This window comes from Perna viridis, chromosome 7 (genome assembly GCF_037379345.1).
Source record: "Perna viridis isolate PV_CMFRI_1.1 ecotype Kerala chromosome 7, ASM3737934v1, whole genome shotgun sequence".
NCBI lineage: Eukaryota > Metazoa > Mollusca > Bivalvia > Mytilida > Mytilidae > Perna > Perna viridis.
In genome coordinates, this window is record NC_142451.1 from 18,933,628 (window position 1) to 18,954,743 (window position 21,116).

At 32.6% G+C, this 21,116-nt stretch overlaps 1 protein-coding gene across 2 annotated transcripts; it reads right to left on the reverse strand.

Moving 5' to 3' along the window:
- Positions 1-4,847: 4,847 nt before the first annotated feature.
- Positions 4,848-20,957, reverse strand: LOC148611667 (von Hippel-Lindau disease tumor suppressor-like). Of its 2 annotated transcripts, XM_088592442.1 has the most exons (4): positions 20,833-20,957; positions 16,979-17,337; positions 15,784-15,977; positions 4,848-6,590 (listed from the first exon to the last, which is right to left on the reverse strand). In XM_088592442.1, exons 2-3 carry the CDS (start codon positions 17,316-17,318, stop codon positions 15,829-15,831), a joined length of 489 nt encoding a protein of 162 aa, XP_088448568.1. In that variant the 5' UTR covers positions 17,319-17,337; positions 20,833-20,957; the 3' UTR covers positions 4,848-6,590; positions 15,784-15,828. The 2 variants fall into 2 exon arrangements, with proteins under 2 accessions (XP_088448568.1, XP_088448567.1); XM_088592441.1 differs by lacking the exon at positions 4,848-6,590 and having other exon boundaries at positions 14,319-15,977.
- Between the last annotated feature and the right edge of the window lie 159 nt (positions 20,958-21,116).

A 21,116-nucleotide genomic window follows, 5' to 3' on the forward strand; every position in this document is an offset into this window, starting at 1 on the left:
CGAGAAAACGGTTTATAATGCTATTCAATATCTGTGTAAATGTGTATTTCACAGACTAGCACTACAGCCTTTGATTGTGTTTTATTGCTCTTTATTATAATATTCTTTATTGATGTACTAGTAAACTTTCTATTTTGGCCAGTCGTAAGCACATCGCTTCTTCGCTTCCCTATGTCAGTATGTTTCTACTGGAGTGAATGTCCTTGTGGTACTGAGAGTGTTTTCAGGTGTAATTACGTGGCAATGTGTTCCCGGTAATCCCAACACCTGTTAACTGATACTACTAAAACGTAGAAACAAAGACCATTTCCGGATAAGCGCTAATGTTCGACAGCTGAACCTCTCCAAATCATATTTATTTTCATGTTGTAGTAAGAGTAAATCTGCTTTTTATATTAGTTTTGAGAAACTCTGGGGGAACTGCGATATAGATCTTTGAATTGACGCACTTTTCAGCTGTTTAGATATTTCCGGTAATATAATATTTTGATAATTTTCAATGAACAACTTTTGTTCGTGCAATAGTTATATAAGACAGAAAGCTAATCAATGCAGAAGATTTTCTCATGTACTTCAGTGACATACTGAACCCCCAGCATGTTTAATTTCAAAGTGTAAAATTTCAGGTTTTCCTTTGCTACTTCAAAGAAATTAGAGGCCATCTGCAACGTATGAAGATAGTTGCATTTGAAAATGTTTAAGGATGACGTAACTTCAGTTTTTTATGCTCATTACTATTCGCACTTTAGAATGGAAAAATGTATGAAGCTGAATGCAGCACAAAAAGTGGAATGCAGAATTAGATGGTGTGGTAAATCATAGTATCAGTAGTCATTTGAATTTATGAATGAACATATCCGATACTTACTCGAACACTGCCTGAAAATCCTATTAATTGTATTTTAGGCAAGTGACAAACAAACTCAAATGCAAAAAAATTAATATCAAGAAAAAAATGTTTTCATAAATTTCAATATTCGTGCTGAAAAAAAAAAATCTATTGCAAGTAAATTCCAAAACTTGTAATGTAGACATTCATTACTCCAATTATACGTATTTTAGCGTCTGACGTTCGAAATTCACTGTAGACGCTGTCGCCAGCCGTCTCAGAAAATGCAAGAATCTAGCAAAGTCGGGAAAAGGTAAATGATTTTACGAGACGTTTCCCGATCGTCAAGCGACAATGGGAACTTCTCGCCCAATCTCGTTGATTCCGAGCACAGCCGGGATTGGCCGAGGATTTACTGATTGCGTCAAACGAGTATGATTTGAATAACGAGAATTTCGAAAGGCCTGTCTGCAGCGGGTAGTAAGAGACGAAACGAAGGTCTGCCGCTGCGTGGAGCATGATCTTGCACATTCTGATGGTTCAACTCTAAAACGTAGAACACGATACACACACCTTAGATTTGTTTAGATTTTAGTAGTAAGAACATGCACAAAAATTTCACGATATCTGCTTCTGTATATTGATGGAAAATCACCCTTTAAATGTTTTCTATAAACATAGCAGGTGGTACAATTTCGTTAATCTTCATCGGATTTTCGTTTTCTCTGCATGTATAAATTCCAAATGTTTGCAGGTTACCGCCGTGGTAACGTTATATTTAGGTAAAATATATGTATCTTGATCATACGTAAGACTGCAAATGCAAACGATGTATTTTCATTAACAATTTTATACAATTAGCATGTGATGGGTTTCGAAAACCTACAAGTATAGAAAGAAGTCCTGGTGTAATTACAATTATAATTAAAAACATTATAATGGGAGCAGACGGAACAGATATTTGACTTGATTTTCTAAGAATCTTGAACGAGATTCGTCGTACTTAAACCGGTGTTATATTCATGTTCCGAAATGCTTCATGTGTCTATAGCATAAAACCATAAACTTGTTTCCAGTAAATTCAAGATAATTTGTAAATGTGCAACTAGTCTATTGGACGTTGTTGTTCCTTTTAAGTGCTCATAGTAGTCTGTATGTTGTCGATTCTCTCAAAACGCAGTGCTGTCGTTCTGTTTCACCTGAATTTTCTAAATGTAAATGTATTTTGATAGTGTCACAATGCTTTGTCATTTAAAAAAAGTTGGCATGTCTTTCAAGCTATACAGCTTTTAAAATTAACTATTGCTCACATTTCAGTAAAATTGTATTTAGTTCCTTGGTATTATTCGAGGATGGAAGTTCTAGTCTTTTTTTATTCCACTAGGTACAGCTTTCTGGTGCAAATGTTTCATTTGCATATTAGTCTCTCGCGTATACTGGAATCCCCGTAGGATACGTAGGATTATTAAAAAAGAACGCTTTCAAATCTTAGAGATCTGTTTTTTTTTCTAATACACCAAGGTCTGCTTCATCTATTTGTTATGAAGCTAATAAAATGTTATTAAAAACGCCAATTCTCTATTTTTTTTTCGAAATGCTGCAAATTTTGAGCGTTGTTTTTTTTTGTATCTTGGTTGTTATAGATCAAGTATGCTTACGGTTCCGCTCAATCTAATTAAAATTAGACCTATCAATTGTTCCATCCAGTGTCACTTCGTGTAGGGTCTAACATTTAAAAATTTCATAAAATTAAACTAATATTTTATACTTATTGACTGGGTGTGAAGGGAAAAATAAGTTTATTTTCCCCGAGGTACAACTATTACCAGAGGCATAGCCGAGGGCTACAGTTGAAATCGAGGGGGAATCGAAACGTACTATTCCCCGAATATACAGTCATTAGGTGTTATTATACCGAAAGAGACAACATACTACATCTCAGGAAATTAGGGACTCCATATACCTATACTAGTAGTCACATATACATACACTGTCATATTTTTTAACCCCCCCCCCAGGAGACAACAGTCACGCATATAGACCTGTCGAATAGGATAACGTCTGTCGTCTCGAAAAGAATTTTTAAATCTCCAGACTCGCCCTTGAATAAAAATTAATGCCGAGAATTCCGAATGAAGTGTTAAAATCCCTTAACAGCAATGAAAATTCCGCTAAATATAATTGTAGGCTTGTAGGAAGGGCAAATAGGAAACTATTGACCGGTCAATAATCGTTTAACGAAACTCATCAGAATAGTAAGACTATTCACATAAATTTTGTAAAGAAAAGGGTTATTTTACAATTAGAAGTATAACTTCATTTTTTGTACGCAGTTATGGTCCTTTCATATTTATTTTTCAGACTCTCAAAATCTTCTTAATGGTCATAGTAAATAATGATTTTTTAAGGTAGACGTAGTTGTTCAAAAGAACTACTTCTCCCTTTTTGTGTCCTTTAATTGCGATAGAAGGCATGATGTTTTCGACTATACTAGTACGTTCGTGCATCAGTATGCGTTATTTTTTTCTAAAAATTAACTAATGTCATTTCGTGGTTCTGAATGAAGCAGTAGTAAAAAACGAAAAAAAAACAAAGACAAATATGAACAAAAAAATAAGCCGAGGTTCAGTTCCTAAAAACAGGCACGATGAAAGACGACAAAATATGAAGAAAAAAGAACGAACGCATTATGAAAATTTGCATTGTCCCGATCAAACACAGCTGTTCCAGACTCAATGGACGGTCACTAAATACAATACAGAGCCAATACAAAAATATATTACCCTACATGGTAGGACATACGTGTCATATTAGAACTGATATCGAGTTTTTTTTTAAATTATTTGATAGCAGTCGATTATGGCATCATTAATAAATGCTGCAATTGCGTATCCACTTACACAGTATTGACTGAATTGTAAATTTTGACAATACCATTTGAAAAGTTAATAAAGTGAGCGGAATATCTTTGGATGTAGTCAAACTTTTGTGTCTGAGCCGAAAAAAATATTAACTACAGCATTTTGAACGTCTTAATGTGCTACATTTTTGACAAATACGGTCAACGATGAAACATTCGAAGTCGAACTTTTATGGCAATATAAAATATTACTCTGGAGCCAACCAAATCGAGGAGGCAAAGAACAGGAAACGCATTGTTCTGGTAGATGTAACTCGAACATCCATTTGATTTTTAAACCGACATTTATGTTTTTACGGATATTTGCAATTCAGAGCTTAAATGCAACTTATTCAACAAGTTTGGAAATCAGTAATTCCTAATTTTAAAAAAAACCAGTTGAAGTGGTTAAAAAAGTGAGACAAATATCGCATTAAAGTTTTACTCAGGGTCTGTTTTATCTCCATGTAATATATTTATTATTCAGAATTATGTTGTAACTCTAGTAAGATTGTGGCATTTTCAGACATATTCTATTATCACAAGTATTTAACCAGGACGTTAACATTTTACGAGCCTTGTCCTATCGGGCAAGTTGATGAAAATTCTAGTTGCCAATTGAAAGCTGGGTTGTCCATTAGTAAAAAAATAAGATCTGGTTGCCCTCCGGGCAAGCGTAATTCAACTTTTACTTGTCCGAATGGTATTGCAATAGGACAAACCTTTAACGTCATACCTCCAGGACATCTTCAATATTGTAAATATTTGAAAATGTCAACCGATATCACAGGATGGTAAGGATTTCCACATGTTGTTATTAAGCTTGATGTCAACAGAGATTTTCAAGTTTAGGTATCAAATATTAGTCCTCAAAGACAATACTATATATATATGCTAACTGTATATATGTACTAGATGCACAGGCTTTGCAAGTTTGCATAAAACTAACCAATGTGCTTGTACATACACTTATTCGAACGTCTGGCATACATCCCATGACCTACGCTGAACCTTGGTACCTTAGCCGCAGAGTACGTACACACGTTAGGCTGGGTGGTTATAAAAATGGAAAGAATGTCAACATAGATACACATAAATAAAATACCTCAACAACAAATGTTTAAAAGTCTTACATTTTAATAGGTTTTACAACATTTTACAAGAAAGTATTAAAATACCATTTATCAATAACATAACACTGAACAAAATAAAATTTCAATGAAAGACATCTTGACAACTTAAAATATATAGCACCTTGGGTCTACAATTGAAGGGTATAGATTGAAAAGACATCCCCTGGATTTAAGGTAGGCGACGAGCAGACCGTTGACGAGAAAGTATTCATTTAAATAAAGCATACCACCTTAAACAAATGAAGATTAACCCAGAGAGAGTAAAGAATCAACCATAAGGAAAGATTTTTGCACAATTCAACTAATGTCCCAACCACCTAAGTTACAAACAATGCGCTAATGCCCAACTTCCCCCTGCTTTTTGCCCCAGATTTATTTCTAGCAAAACCATTCCCCCGGGACATTATCAAATAATGTTACATTGTGTTAAGTGTTCAAATAAGTTAAAATGTTTAGTTGGCAGGCCTTTGTCAATGGCTCTTTACCCCGAATTACATATCAATGTTAAAATAAGCATTGTAAAGGAGGCGATTAAGATTATGTAATTTAACATACATGTACAAATGCAAGTGCCCAAAGGGGGTGTTGCTACATAGACATAATACACTCAGTGTCAGCTGAATAAACTGTAAGTTTTTCTACCTTGGTATTAAATTGGTTCTCACGCGTGGCTGCCTTGAAAAATTATTTTAACTGTTTTTAAAGTGTATTTCTCGTCTAAGTCGAGTTGAATATTTAACATCACAGTGGGGTTTAAATGAAAATAGTTTTTAAGGTTGTTCCTTTGTTGTCGATTTCTGCTTAAATGCAATATTACACGGGGTCCTTTGAGAAATACTTCACAGAGAACTAGGTCAGATACTTTCCTTGTGAATGTCACTTAAAACAGCGATTTCAAGTGCTTAGAATTATATAGATGGTTGCTAGATAACAATTGTTCAAACTTCCGAATTCAGTAAATAGCTTATAAAACTCCTTGGAAGAACATCTGAGTATTTGAAATCACCTTTGACAAACTACATCAATCATGTGTTAGAATGGAGGTAGTAAATATTGGACCGGTCTGTAGAACTCGCGAAAATTATTGCGATTAACACAAATAACAAAAATAATCATACTGGCATTGTCAACAAAATTAACAACGATAACAGGAAATCACAGATATAGATCACGTGGAATCACCGGTTCGGTGGTATAGTTCTGTGTGCGTGTAGTAGGTAGAGTGTTATGTCCTGGTGTCCACTATAAGCTGCAATATGCAGCGGATTCCAACCATCACTATTAGCTAGTCTAATATCGGCTCCAAATTTCACCAATAATTTGACAAGCTTCAAATTACCATTCATACAACTCTGATGCAGTGCAGTTTGTCCCTCATTGTCAAATGAGTTCACATTCACTTTTCCTTCTCGTGATTCAAGAATTTTTTTAAGCTCAACAGTGTCGCCATTTCGAACTGCATCTAAAAATCCCCTTTGGTACTTATTTCCCGGCGTGTTCATTGCCATTCCATTTAAGCAAATGAAAAATAAAATTTAGATCGTTGAAATTCCCAGGCTAGTGTAGATCGTCATTGGTTGGCCCAAGGCCAGCTTAGTATATAACTTTATTTGATTCACGATAGCTTTAGAGCGTGGGAAAAGCTATGTCAATATCTCCCGTAGTTGTCCATGGTTTAAACGTAGTTTGAATGGGTTACACTTTGAGTGACTTGTGTAAAGACACGCCCCTTTACAAATCAAAAAAGAAAACGTAATATAATTTATTATCTAAGTAAAAATCACTGACATGGGAAAATTATTTCCAGCAATTCTATCAAAATTTAAATGTCTATTCAAGTATGTTAAAATAAGTGTAGATATCACATACCAGAGAAGGATCAAGAAGCTACTGTTATCGGGTTATCTCACTGTATAAAAAAACTGAACACTTGAATTAATTATTGTCAAGATTGGTGTATAATTTAACATTTTATAGTCAATAAGGGTGAGAATGAAACAAAAATTCCTTGAAGAATTTTTCTTTTAAATTTGGCATCGTTGAAACATTAAAATTAAAAAAAAAATCTTGTGAGAACCAGTTTGTATGTAGTAAGTAGTCTCCACTGGAATGTTGTCCGAGAGAGACAAAATAACAAGGATTTTAATTCATCATATCAAATTCACACTTACGAAATTCAGTACTACAAAGTTATGTCATGTCTAGTTTTTTGTTAAGATCGCTACCTCTCATAATTTAAATAACCTGCATATTTTTCAAAGAATATACTAACTCCAGAAGGTCGGGTATTAATGCAGTTTTGTTCTCCGTCGGAATGAATGCATGTAGCATTACAGGTGAAATGTGAGGAGATATTATTTTACATATATATATACCAGTTAACATTTAACTTAACGCCTGATATCCCCCCTTGGTTAATTTTTCTCTAAAAAGCTATATTGGTTCCTCCGAGTACAGCAAAATTTCACCATCTGAATAAACAAAGTGTGTGCTATGTTCGAAAAAGTCTGTGAACATGTTTTCGTGTAAATCAACTAAAGAATTAATTGTCGATAATTGTAAGTACCATTAATTTTATCAAGTGTATCGCCAGAACATGTTAATGAATTCGCTAACACAACTAAAATATTTTTACATGCAAGACCACAACAGTTTCCCACGGGATCTGTTAAAATTGCCTTTAATTTGCTTTTCACATAAATTTTGATCCATTGATTTCGACATGTAGTTGTGCTGACTACAGAATAAAACTAACGTTTCAGCGAGAACGGTTAAATGATTATTTTTGTCCTGATTGTTTCAATATTGATTTGTTAGCTAGTCCTGTATTAATACACGACTAATCGAACATCGTGAGAAAATTGTTGCTAATCAGTTAGTCTTTTTTTCAGGAAATTGACCTTAGAACCTTTTTAACAGGCTAGCAAAAAATGTTTCAAGTGCTTCGGCATGAAGTGAATGTAGATTAATCGGTTTCGCTGTTAGCCAGTCCAAACAAGACAAATATTTGAGAATGCGCTTTCAGTAATCCATTATTTGGTACAAAATGAAATTAAACGGTCTCATTCTCAACTTAATGAATCTGAGATGTAAAGGCTTATAAACAAAATTAAATTCCTAGAAACAAGGACGACAAATATAAGAAAAAGAATAAAAGATCTTAAAAATATACCGACGGTTATTTGGAGTCCATTTTAGTGGCCTTTTGGAAGTGAAAAGTGTAAATCCCAAGTCTTTCCAATTAATATGATATGGGCTTTTAAATAGGTCAGAAATTTCTTGCTTCTTTTATGTGCCAAACAAAAAAGGTATACGCTAATTTTATGAAAAGTGCGTATTCATGTTTCAAAAAAAATCACTTTATCATCGAAGTACGTCACTAAAAGGTAAGCATGCAGAAAGCATATTAAAGTTGACTTGAGTTACAGTTTTGTAATTTAGTTTATGCAAATGTAATAATTCTGCGTCAAGTAAGTTTTTATGTAAAGAAGTTGTAATCCGAAATGGTTTAAAATCTTGTGCAATTTGAGGTATTTAACTCTGTAACCTCGGATTAAAATTAACGTTATTACGTGTGACCACAAAACCGCAAAATGAAATTTAAAATTTGTAACTGGCAAGTCTTGTAAATATTAAACAACTTCAAACCTACCACAGCTCGCTTTCTTATCTTTATTTAGATACAAATAAACCACAGATTATCGTTCTATTATGAAATTAAAAAAAAAAAGATTTCGAATTTGAGTGTACAAAAGGACACCATTTCGTCGCGTCGATAATTCAGTATTGTGCACCTTGAGGAGGAACCATTCGGTTTTAGAGGGGTTGGCTTACTTTTTATCGTGGATTAAACCCGTTTTATTTCATCTTATTTGACTCAATGGTAGATTCAGTAGAGGATTCGGTTCGGAACCCCTCCTTTTGATGGAAAATTTTGTTAATTTCGTGCAAACTTTGGGAAATATTGAGCAAATATTCGGCTGAAGCCTTTCATTTGCAACAAGATCCTTGCTAACTGCTTGTTATATTTTTGTTGTTGTATTCAACAGGGCAATTACTAACTTTCACTTTTTCATTTATTTTATTATCCTTAAGCCTGAGATTGACATAGCCATGCACACGAATGCCAATGACCGTTTTGTTGTGTTCAAGAGAGAAAGAATACTCGATATTCTTCAATTCAAGCACGTTATCCAACCAACTTAATTCCAGATAAAATTCACAACTTCTCAAATTCAATTGTAAGTTAAAAATTGCATAACAAGATTGCAAAAATGTTTACGCCCTTCCCTTTCCATGTGAACACTTTACGGAAACAATACTAAACGTCGTCTATCTAGTTAAAACTCGCGTGAAAGCGATTACATATGTCTTAAAATTTGGTTAAATGTTAGAAAATTATCAGATAACACAAAATCGCATTTATACAGATCAACATACATATAGATAACGAATAAAGACGTGTTCTCATTTGTTTATCAACAGGTTGTTTTAAATAGGTGTACAAAGCAACATTTATTTCCCGGGCGGACATATTCAGATTCAAACCATAACCACAATGAAGAGAATAAGAATAAATGAATGACTTTTTTTTAACACTACGTTTCTCTACAATTAACAGAATGGGACTCAGGAACAATCGACCGCCTTTTACAAGATTTCCTTCATTTCCAGGGCCAACAATTGCTTTCATTTACCCATTTCGCAAATGTTTCCCACACTTACATGTTGTTACGAAATATGTAGAGATTTACGTCCAATCAATCTCTTTTTAAGTGGGTTTCTTATTATTGTTTTAATGGATAAAGAATTATAAGATTTTTATATGGAAAATTTATTAGTTTCCATAGTTGAAAGTTTTCAATAGGTACACGGATATTTCAATTAATTAATTAATTGACACGTACAATATCAAATAAAGTAATATTTCTGTTCTTATTATGACTATAAATTTTTCCCATCAATATAACTATATCTCCCTTACGGCTTTCTTTAATATTATTTGCATTAATTCCACCCAAAGGATCTTTTGTTTGTAATCAGTATTCTTCGCCGCCTCACGTGATATAAAAATTGTAAATTCACATAAAAACTTAGAATAATCTGATGAATGATAAACTTTAAATGTGATAATGACTCGATGAATCTGAACGCTTTCGGAACTTGGGGTCATCTACCTTAACAATGTGTAAGGTCAATACTATACAAAGTTTGGTATTTTTCACATGAGAATGTAGTAACGTGTGTCCCGTACCGAGTAAATGGACACAATACACTCATATGAATATATTGCACTCCTTCAATTTTTAAATGCCTTTGGTATTTAATATCAATCAATGCTATTGAAAATAAATACTGTTGTAAAAAGGGACAAATGTCCTTTCAAACTAATGTTTTATCAAAGCATTTGTAACCCTAACTGGATCCACCCATTCTATACAGTTAAAAAAGAAATAATAAATGTAAATATCAACAACTTTCCTACTGCCATATTTAAATAAAAAAAAGGATCATAATCATAAAACTAAAATTAATTAGATCTTTTATTTGTTCTTTTTAATAGGTGTGAGTTTTCTTATACATTTGTACATCCTACAGAAAAAGCTCGCATGTACTTGATATACATGCAAATAACGCACGTTTTCATCACAATCTGATACTTTAAATTTCTAGCATTAAATCTATAAAAAAAATGAAAAGTACTGCACCACCCAAGTCAAAATAAAGAAATTATTCATTCGTTATGTGAAATTTATGTTGGCAAATCATTCAGAACTCTGACACTGTTCAAGTAGTCCGTTGATTTACAAGTGTCATAACATAAAACATGCCCAAGATTTTAACGAAAACTAAAATAATCCATCAGTTACTGCTTAGTTCAAATTTATTTTTTGAACTAAGAGTACTCGAGTCATGGTATTGGAATAAGATAAACTTTGTGACCTATTAGCAGCCAAGCGAGTAATATTCGTGTGAATCTAGCAAAGGTTTAGGTCTTAGCATGTTCCCATCAGTTGTTTTGTATCCAACATTCCACGTTGGTCAGTTCCCACAGTCCTTTTAAAAGTAGTAAAACGAACAGCCATTCTTTTCCCACAAATTACTATCAATAGCTTATTAATTTTGAGCAAATAAACAAATTAATGTACGATTTAAATTAAATATTGAATGACATTATCAGGCCTTGTATCAATATCTTGTCGCATTAGAAGATTAAGAAATTGTTACTGATAAAAATATTTAATTCAAGGTAAAACTAATGGAGTTTAACCCCTAGCATATACAATTTAACCCCTCTAAAATGTAAGGTCATAAAAATATTATTAATATTTTATAAACGCTACATTTGTTCTACAATAGTTGAATATTGCATCATCAAAAAAAGGTAGTTGTAAGAACAATGCCCCTTTTATCGCGCCTTCGAGTACTTTAATACATCTTACTAGGAAGAAACTGAAAAACGTGTCAACTTTTCGTGATTTAAGTGACATAAATATTTCAATCACATCCCTGCTAAATACTTTAAAATTTGACACAAGTATTCCTTGTACTTGTTTATACTTTCTGCTAAGTTCCCACATCGAAAACCGACAGATAAAGATCAGGAGGGATTAACTTTCACCTTTCAAAAGTGGTTTTGGGTAGAAACAAGTCCAACAATTCAACATTTAATTTATTTATTGGTACTGGCATATATTTTCGCAGTACTGCAATAATTTAACAGATTGGAACAACCTACTTCACATGGCAGAAAAGTCTTATTAAACCTACTTAATCAGTTACTTCAAGTCTTTTTTTTTTGTTTATATATTTTTAAAGATTTTCCCAGATTTAATACCAGTACTGGTACTTCGCCTCAAGAAGATATGTACAGGTACATAGCCGTATAAGTAATAACACACAATCTGTTCTAATATCGCAAAATATTAAATAAAACATCCCCATGTATATACATATTACTCCTTACTTTTACCAAGGCTCATAATAGACAGTCATTATAGTCTACAAGGCCTAGTTACAAAAATCCACGAAAGTAAGGCATTATGGTCTGTTAAAGACTAGTTTCACAAAGGTCCACTAAAGACATTGTAGTCTATAACAACTAATTACACCAAGGTTCTCTAAAGTACAACATTACAGCCTATAACAACTAGTTACACAAAGGTCCACGAAAGTAAGACATTATAGTCTATAACGATTAGTTACATCAAGGTCCACAAAAGTAAAGCATTTTAATCCACAACGACTATTTAGACTAAGGTCCATGAGAGTAAGGCATTATAGTATGTAATAACTAGTTACACAAAGGTCCACGAAAGTAAGATATTATAATCTGTAATGATTAGTTTCATCAAGGTCCACGAAAGTCAGTCATTATAGTCTGTAACGACTAGTTACATCAAGGTCCACGAAAGTAAGACGTTATAGTCTGTAAAGATTAGTTGCATCAGAGTTCACGAAAATAAGACATTATAGTCTGTAACAACTAGTTACATCAAGGTCCACAAAAGTAAATCATTATAATCTGTAATGACTGGTTACACAAAGGTCCACAGAAGTCAGCCATTATAGCTTATAAGGACAATTAACAACAAGGTCCAAGAAAGTAAGACATTATAGTCTATAACGACTAGTCACATCAAGGTCAACTAAAGTAAAGCATGTGATGAACTAGAACAATTTAGGCTATTATATATGCAACATTCAAGCTTGATACAGCTTGATGTTAGGATTGTGATGAATTGTTTCTTTAAATAAAAATGGTAGTGGGGATTGAACTTTGAAGTTTGCAATTTCAATTATTTGACAAAAGGAATAAGCAATGCATACAAAGTTTTTAAAAAACGCTTGTTTCTTCATATATTATACCTTCAAATTTGCCTTTTTTTATCTTGATTACCCAGTCCTTTTCAAAAGCCATGACACTTTACCTAAAATTGTTCTAGGTTGTCCTATTGGTCCTTATTAAGGCGGTAGACTTAGGGTAAGGGACACAACTCTTAAAAAACATTCAAACGTTTATATTCAGCATTTTAAATCAATCCTATGTAAGCATCTAATTAACTTGGATTCATTTTATTCTGCTTCAAACAAAAGCTTGAGAGGCTTTGGTGAAATTGAATATAATACAAACATATTACTGATTTCATGAGTTATGTCCCATACCCTAGGTCTACCTCCTTAAGAATCACAAAATTCAATTTCTCAGTGATTGTGCCTTATCCTCCACATTTTTACTTAAAACATGTGGTCCTTTTCACAAAAAATTGTAAGTGTAAAATTAGTCATAAGTTATGTCGTCTATTTTGGGCATACTTTGCATGTTTTATTCAGAAAATGAAGTTGAAGGATAAAAACAATACATGAACATTGCCGAAAATATCAATACATATATATTTATTTGTATTCGCTCCACAAAAATCAGATTAGCTCTGGGATCCCTTGCAATCTGACTGTTCCTAAAGCTTGTCAAATAACAGAGTTGGAAATAGTAGCCTGTCTGCCAGCCAGAGACTGGCTATTTTTTGGTAGGGCTAGCTAATTTTAGCAAAAATCGATATAACCATTTAGTAAATACACATGTATATTGAAAAATTGTATTCAGGACTGGCTAGAGTTTGAGCAAGTTTCCTACCCTGCAAATTAATTTGATATTTTCTGGCAATATACATGTATTTTAAATATAGTCAAGAGCGCTATGTATTATTGTGATCATTAAAACAGTATTACATACATGTAGTGACTGTACGTGGTCATAGGTTTACATGTACAATAAATGTATTATTGATGATTTACTGAGGAAACATTCCTCAGACAAAAAATGATTGCTGCAAATCTATAAACACCAAGTGGATATCCTGATGACCCTTGAGGTGACCTTGAATAGAATGTGTTAGATCAATACTTGACAAGCTAAATGGCTAGAGATATATTAAGAATTCAAACACTGGCTGTCTGACAGCCTTTGAGAGAATCACTTATTTTTTGGCTTTATTTTTATCCTTTATTTACATTAAGAAACAAATTGAAAGCATATTTGCCATATACATGTACATTGTTTCTAAGTTTGCAAGTGCCTTCAAAGGGACAACTTGCAAGATCAGTAGCCCTACCTAAACAATTCATGTAAGTTTTTCATCACAGCCATATTATACCTTGATATTTTTAATTATCTGATCCATTGCCTCATGCTAATAAAATTATTCATGTGATACAAATCTTCTGATATGATATAAAATACAGATAAAATCTGCCAGAAAGTTAATATTAAATTTTAAATAAAACTTTTAATATAAATTTTAAAAGTTCCAATTTAAGAAGTTATGATATTTTACAGTTGATTAATAGGACAGAACCATTTTAGTGTATTTATTCATAATGACTGTTTGGAATTATACAAAGGGAGACAACAACATTTTTAGGAGGGCTTCTCATAGAAAAAACATTTAAAAGCACAACAGTTTAAAAAAATTTAATTTATAACAGTATATATCTATAGTAAAACAAAATTGACAAATGTGAGGACAAAATGGTCAAGAATTAAACAATTAAACATCATACATAAACTACACCCAAAAATATAAAATGTCTGATTCCTGCTACCCTACCTATCCTAAAATGTGCCTACCCAAAACATTTTACTGTTATTTTGGCTCAAGCATTGTTAAGGTCTAAGTTGTTTCCCCATTAATTCCATGTAAAATATTTAAAAATAATAAAACAAATTCCCTATGTACCTACCCTATCCTTTCTTGTTGGTAGCAGGAAAAAAGACTATTTGGCCCTAGAATAAAAGATGGATGAGAAAAGATATAATATGACTGAATGGAGCTTATGGGAAGTCTTATATTGACGCATTCAATATTGGTCTTACTTATTAATATTCACTCAAATTGGACTTGACAAATACAAATACTAAATTATACAGTTAGCCCAGCTATATTTTACTTCAGTTTATTTAGTTAAAACAATAATAATGTAAAGACCTAAGGATAGAGTATATCTTAATCAGCAATTAAGAAACTGTTTGACAGTTTAAAAAAAAAACATAAAAAAGAACAAGCTCTTTTGCAGGATTAGTAAAAGCTTGAAGTACATTTCTGTAAATAATTGTTTGATTAAAGGCCCTTACTCAGTGCATGTAGATATTGTGTGGAGTGTTTGTATTTATGGTAAGGAGGCTTCATTATTTGGAAGAATGGCACAACATGCACAATATGTAAACATAAAGCCCAAAATATTAGAAAACAATGCTTGTACTCTGTTTTGGCTATCAACTTCCAAATTGAAACATACATGTATACACAAGTACACCTAAAAACTGTTTGGTGCAAAAATAAGCAAATATGAATTTCATGCAAACAGTATTATAATTACAAGTATTTACATTAAAACAGTTTGCTCTAAATTTGACCTTTTCTTTGGAACACTTCTCAATTGATTGGAATGAAACTTTCCATATTGTAACATGAATTGAGATTTTCCTTTGTTCTTTTTCCCAAATAAATATGAGAGGAAGACCAAGTATGCTCTAACTAGAAATCTTGTATGATATTGCATGAAAGGTCACATGTTCCCATAGAGCTCAACTGAAAAACAGCAATGCAATATCCAACCTCATTAGCATAAATACTGCACATGGACAACTCCGTCTCTGACGATAATGAGTCAGTGCAGAACAAGAACATGCACTACCTGTGCCTGTATATCTCTCATTGGTCAGTTATTGAATAATGGGTGTTGTCAATTCATGTTAAATCATTTAACCATCGCCTTCCTTGTTATCCAAATAGACTTCTTGCCCTCCCGGCTCAAAGTCTATTTGAATAACTCGTAAGACTGTGCTATAAATATACATGTAACTTATTGTTAAGTATATGGTGTACACATGTGGAATGTGTCTATCTGTCATTAAGTCTTACTCATAACACCCATGGCATAAACTGTCTATCAAATTTGTTTTAAGTTCATGTGGAAGTTCTAGTCCTATTTCTGATGGCATCGAATTTATTCTCAAGCTCAGTTTGTACATCACGGGGCAATTCTAAGTGCTCTATGTCCTCCTGTCTGATTCTCTTTGTCAAGTATTGCAAACAACGCTCTTTCAAAGGGTATACTGAAACACACAAATACATATACTGGTTTATATTTTTTAAACACACCAAGTAATACTCATTTTATTCTATTGTTCACAAAATTCTTTCCTTACGAAAATATGTTATAAAATGTCAGATTTCACTCTTAGAACTTTTAATGTACAGGTCAGGGAAATACAACATTTACAGCCACTTGTTTAAGACAGAAACATTATAAAAGAACAAGAGGATACAGATTATATTCCAACAGCTGTTTAACATCGATTAGCAGTGACTAAAGAACTGAAAACTAAAGGTACATGTATTAAAATTGGTCCAACATACTTTGAAACTGTTTTATATGAGACATTTCCCCTAACAGTCCCTGCAGCATGTTTAACCCTGTACATTTGGGGACCAGTGTGGACACACAATTCATATAGGACACAATTTTTATGGGGGATAGACTAAGCACTTTTGACACGCAATTGTGCTGTCATTCTAAAATACTCAGCTCCAAACAGAAACTAGTACTATTATTGTTGTTTACAACACAATAGCACAATATGACTGCATCAGACCCAAGATTTGCTGAAAAAAGCCTAAGTCCAACAGCTCTCATTTCTACAATTTTTCCCCAAACATAAATTCCAGATGATATGCACATCCAAATATGATAATTCTACACACCACAAAGACTCATAACAATCCTGCACGTTGTTGCGGAAGAATTACAGACAATACATCAGACCAAATATTGTTAAAAAAAAACACTTAAGTCCATCAGCCATCATTTCTACAATTTTTTGCCCAAACTTAAATTCCTGGCAGTATGCACATCTCCATGTGGTTATATTACATCCAACAAAGTTTCATAACAATGCTGCAAGCTGCTTAGTAAATAGCTGTGGATAGACAGACAGACAGACAAGCTGAAACCTATATATCCCCAAACTTTGTTTGAGGCAGGTATGAATATTTAATGTATTGATTGCTTGTAAACATATTTCATAGCATTTTATTTGTATCACTAGTTACTTACAAGGCAAGGTAATATTATAAATCTTTCTCTGTGGTGGTAGGTTATCTTCAGCTTTCCATCCCTCAGTTGACTCAAACACTTCCTTCATTTGGACCACCATACGATTTCCTGTGTCTGCATCTAAAAATATCCAAGGATGACCTACATAGGTGTTGACATCCACAAATTCATTGGGCCGTAATGTCTTGTACCTTGACCTTTGACCTTCGTAATTGATCCAAATAGTATCTACATTATAGGTTGTTTTATTGACAAACCTAACGAATGAACAAACCATTGATGCAGAGGATTTTAGTTTCTTTGGAACTGGATGACCATCTCTGTCTGATTTCTCTGTCATGTCATGATTAATAATTCACCTGAAAAAAAATCTCTCCAGTCACCAAAGGTTTGGATGAATAAGGTAAAAACTACTGTGACTGTCATTTCAGAATCAAATTTATTCAAGAGTTCAGCATTGCTTTACCTTAGGCTTCCACTTTATGTTTCTATTTATCGCAACTGATCACTAGACAATCATCACAAACAGGAGTGACACATGAACAAGCGGTAAATTTATAGTTTTCAGTAGTCTCATGGCCACAGCTGCAACCAAGAGGACACCCACTGTTGTTAACCGTTGTAAATACCAAATCCAGTCACTCTTAGATGTATAAAATGCATTTAAAAATTGATCATATTGACACATTGAAAAACTTTTGTAAAAGCAAAATCTACTGAAGCTTTGAGATATAGTGAAAGACATTGATTAGACAAATCGTTTCAAAGACATATGTTATTCATTCGGAATTCCTCAGACATTTTAAGTACCTTTTTCAGGTTGTGATAAAACCAGGTATTCCTTACTGATCTCTGAAACTGTTTAATTGATAAATTTACAAATACTTGGAATATCTTTTGCTGACTCCCATAGATGAAAATAAACTATATCAAAATTTAAATTTATTAAAAGTGGTACATGTAATCAATATGATGTAGTCATTTAAAGGTGACCCTATTCAATGCTTCACTCACTTTAAAGCCTAATACCTTCCTCATATTACTGACACTTGAGAAATTTACTTCCAAGCAAAATACTACATTATGATCCATTGGAGCTTTAGAACTAGTAAAAAAATGCAGGCTAGATAAAATGTTTAGAAGACATCTATGCTATTTTTTATGGAACTACTCTCAGACATTTTTTTGGAACTTCTCTCAGACATTTTTTTGGGACTACTCTCAGACATTTTTTTTGGAACTACTCTCAGACATTTTCAAAAAATCTACTTCTGGTTAAAAAGATCTTGATAAAACCTTGCAATGTATATTGAACCCTGACCTGTTCTTCCAATCATTATACAAATATTTGAATTGTCTTTGGCCGTCTCCTCCAACTGATAAAAAAATCCTTAACAAACATGGCAAATTGATAAATGGTATGAAATCTAATTTGTTGAAATGGGAACCTAATAGCTAGCACAGCTCAAGCTGTGGAAAAGCTGCAGCAAGATCAGAGAGCTCTTCTACAACATGCACATGCAAGTAAGCAGGGTACAGAACGATGAGAACAAAAATTTGTCCTATGGAAGTAATATGTTGCAGAGAAAATTGTAAAATAACATAAGTATCCCCAATAATTATAATCCTAGTGCTGTTAGCACTGGAGGTTTTGATTCTTGTGAAAAAAAGTACTATACACTCAATCTCAAAGATAACATGATGTAAATTGAAACTGTGATCATAAATTTACATTTCTCATATAATTTAGAACTGATTTTTTTCTGAAATGTTTGAACTGAATGTTAATTTTTAATACTGATTTCAGAGATATGCAAACCTGTAAATCTTGTGAATAGTTCTTGTGGGATATATCTCCCCCACTGACAATGTCTCATATTGTGATTTTTACATGACAACAAATTTCTTTTCGTGTAAAAAAACTTTATTTTATATTTTTACAAAAAATATGGTAATTGCTACCAAATGCCTGCCACAAATCTAACGTATTTATGTAGGAGATTCTAAATTTTTCACAGATTTTGTTGGAGTACCCCTAAATATATGACAATGATCTTTAGATCAATAGTTAAATAGCATCCAACTTCATTCACATTTTTGTAAACCTCTCCAAAATTAATTTGCAATTACATTAAAAAATTCTACTTTAGAAAATAATTTCTTAGATATACACAAGATTTTGAAGAAAAAAAAATAGATGCTTTTTATTAATTTTTTAAACTAATTTTTATTAATTTTAATTTGAATTTTCCTGCCAATTTTACTTTGTTAAAATTACTGCTTTTCACTTCCTGCCTATCAATGATAAAATATTGATGAAAGGATGAATATTTTGACTGAAAAGTGTCTTTATTAGTGTGTTAAATAGATTATGCATAACACATTTAATGTATCTTAACAAAGTTCACAAAAACTAATTTTTTTTTACAGCAAATTTATTACTGAACATCATTTTTCATGGCAAAAGAAGTCCCTCAAATCTTCAAAAGATTTGAGGTCAAGAAGAATAAAAAACAAAACGAAACTAAAATGATTTCTTGAACACCTAAAAGTCTAACTTAAATAGCAAAAGAGGGATGGAAGTACATACAATGTTTACACTGTCCTCAGTTCTGAAGACCAACAATATTTAAATGTCAACATTTGGTACAACAAATAACCAAAAACCTGTCTTTATCCAGAAAACCAGGTGAAAAAAACAGGTTCATCTGAAAATCTCAATGAAATATGGTTTCTGTAGTATAATTGATTCCTATGTTATTTAAGTATCAGTCCATGTAAAATTCAGACACTGTCTATGGTAAAGTGATTCATGGTGTAGAAAAACCCATTGATCAGACAATGTTTTTTTGTCTACATATGCTACATTTTATGTGACAATAGTCCTTTCTGTATTTAGATCTGTAATATTGAGAAAACTACACTAACTTCCCACTAAAACCAACCAAATCAAACCAGGTCAAGAACGATAACTCTTGCAAAGTGCTAATTTCATGAGCAATCTATATAAATTTTATCTCAAAAATGCTACCCCCAAATATAGAACTAAGACTGGTTATGTGATCTATAACGGTTCCTGAACAAAGAATATAAGTGAATTTGGTGGGATTTTGACATGCATGAATCACCTTCTGTCTAATTTTTATAAAGACTGCTATTTAAATATTCATTATTTTTTTCATTAAAAAAGTTGTTTTCAGATGCATATCATAACACTTCTAACTACTCAATGAAAGTCTATAATAATCAACAAGACATCCGAAAGACACATGACTAATTTCAAAGTATAGACTTACATAGAGTAGCTAAAAAGTGTTGAAATATTAATAAAACTATTTTTTTTCATGAAAAACTTACTTCAAGTATATTTAAATAATATTGGGAGAAATTATACCACTCACAAGCATGTTTTATTGAGGTTTTTGGTTATATGCACCTGTATTTCATATATTCTATTTTAATATACATGTATTTATATACACATGTTACCTTATTGGAGCTACCAGTCAATGTTTTCAGCAGACTAATTTAGTAAGTACTCATAGTCATGCAACTATTTATTATTTACAGCTAAACCTAATCTCTTCTGGGATTCAGTGTCCCGAGATGTTTTCTGATTTTAGTGCCCACTGAAATCAGAAAACAGCTCCGGATCCCGAATCACAAAACCCAAACGGATTACAGCAAAGCCTGTACTGCTATAGAAAATTATGCTGTGCTGGCTTATACTTTTTTAGGCAACGCCTCCGTATATTTACTTAATGAATCAGACTTCACTCGTACTTAAGTTCATTGGCTTCCTAACATTAAATTTAAAACATAAGTTAAAATGTAAATTGGATATCGTGTTTTACCATAGAAAGATTGATGTGTTATCAAATAAATTTGCGGCAACTGTCACTGTCAGTTCTGTTTTCGCTTTCTATTTTTACCATCCAATTAGAAGTAACGACACAACGACTCTTTAGTTTGGATGGCCAGACAGTCGATTCGACACATAAGGCAGTTCGTCCCAACATGAATTTCAATAATGTTTCTTGCACCAGCCAAGGATTTATATATATCAGCCAAATGTTTTTTTTTAAGTAAGGCTTTCGTATAGAAGTCTTTAATGTAGTTCAAGATCCATGTCCCCTAT

Coding starts and splice junctions, on each gene's coding strand:
- LOC148611667 (XM_088592442.1), bottom strand. CDS start 17,318: ATGACAGAGAAATCAGACAGAGATGGTCATCCAGTTCCAAAGAAACTA. Junction 15,978..16,978: donor TTATAATATTACCTTGCCTT/GTAAGTAACTAG, acceptor TGTGTGTTTCAG/TATACCCTTTGAAAGAGCGT.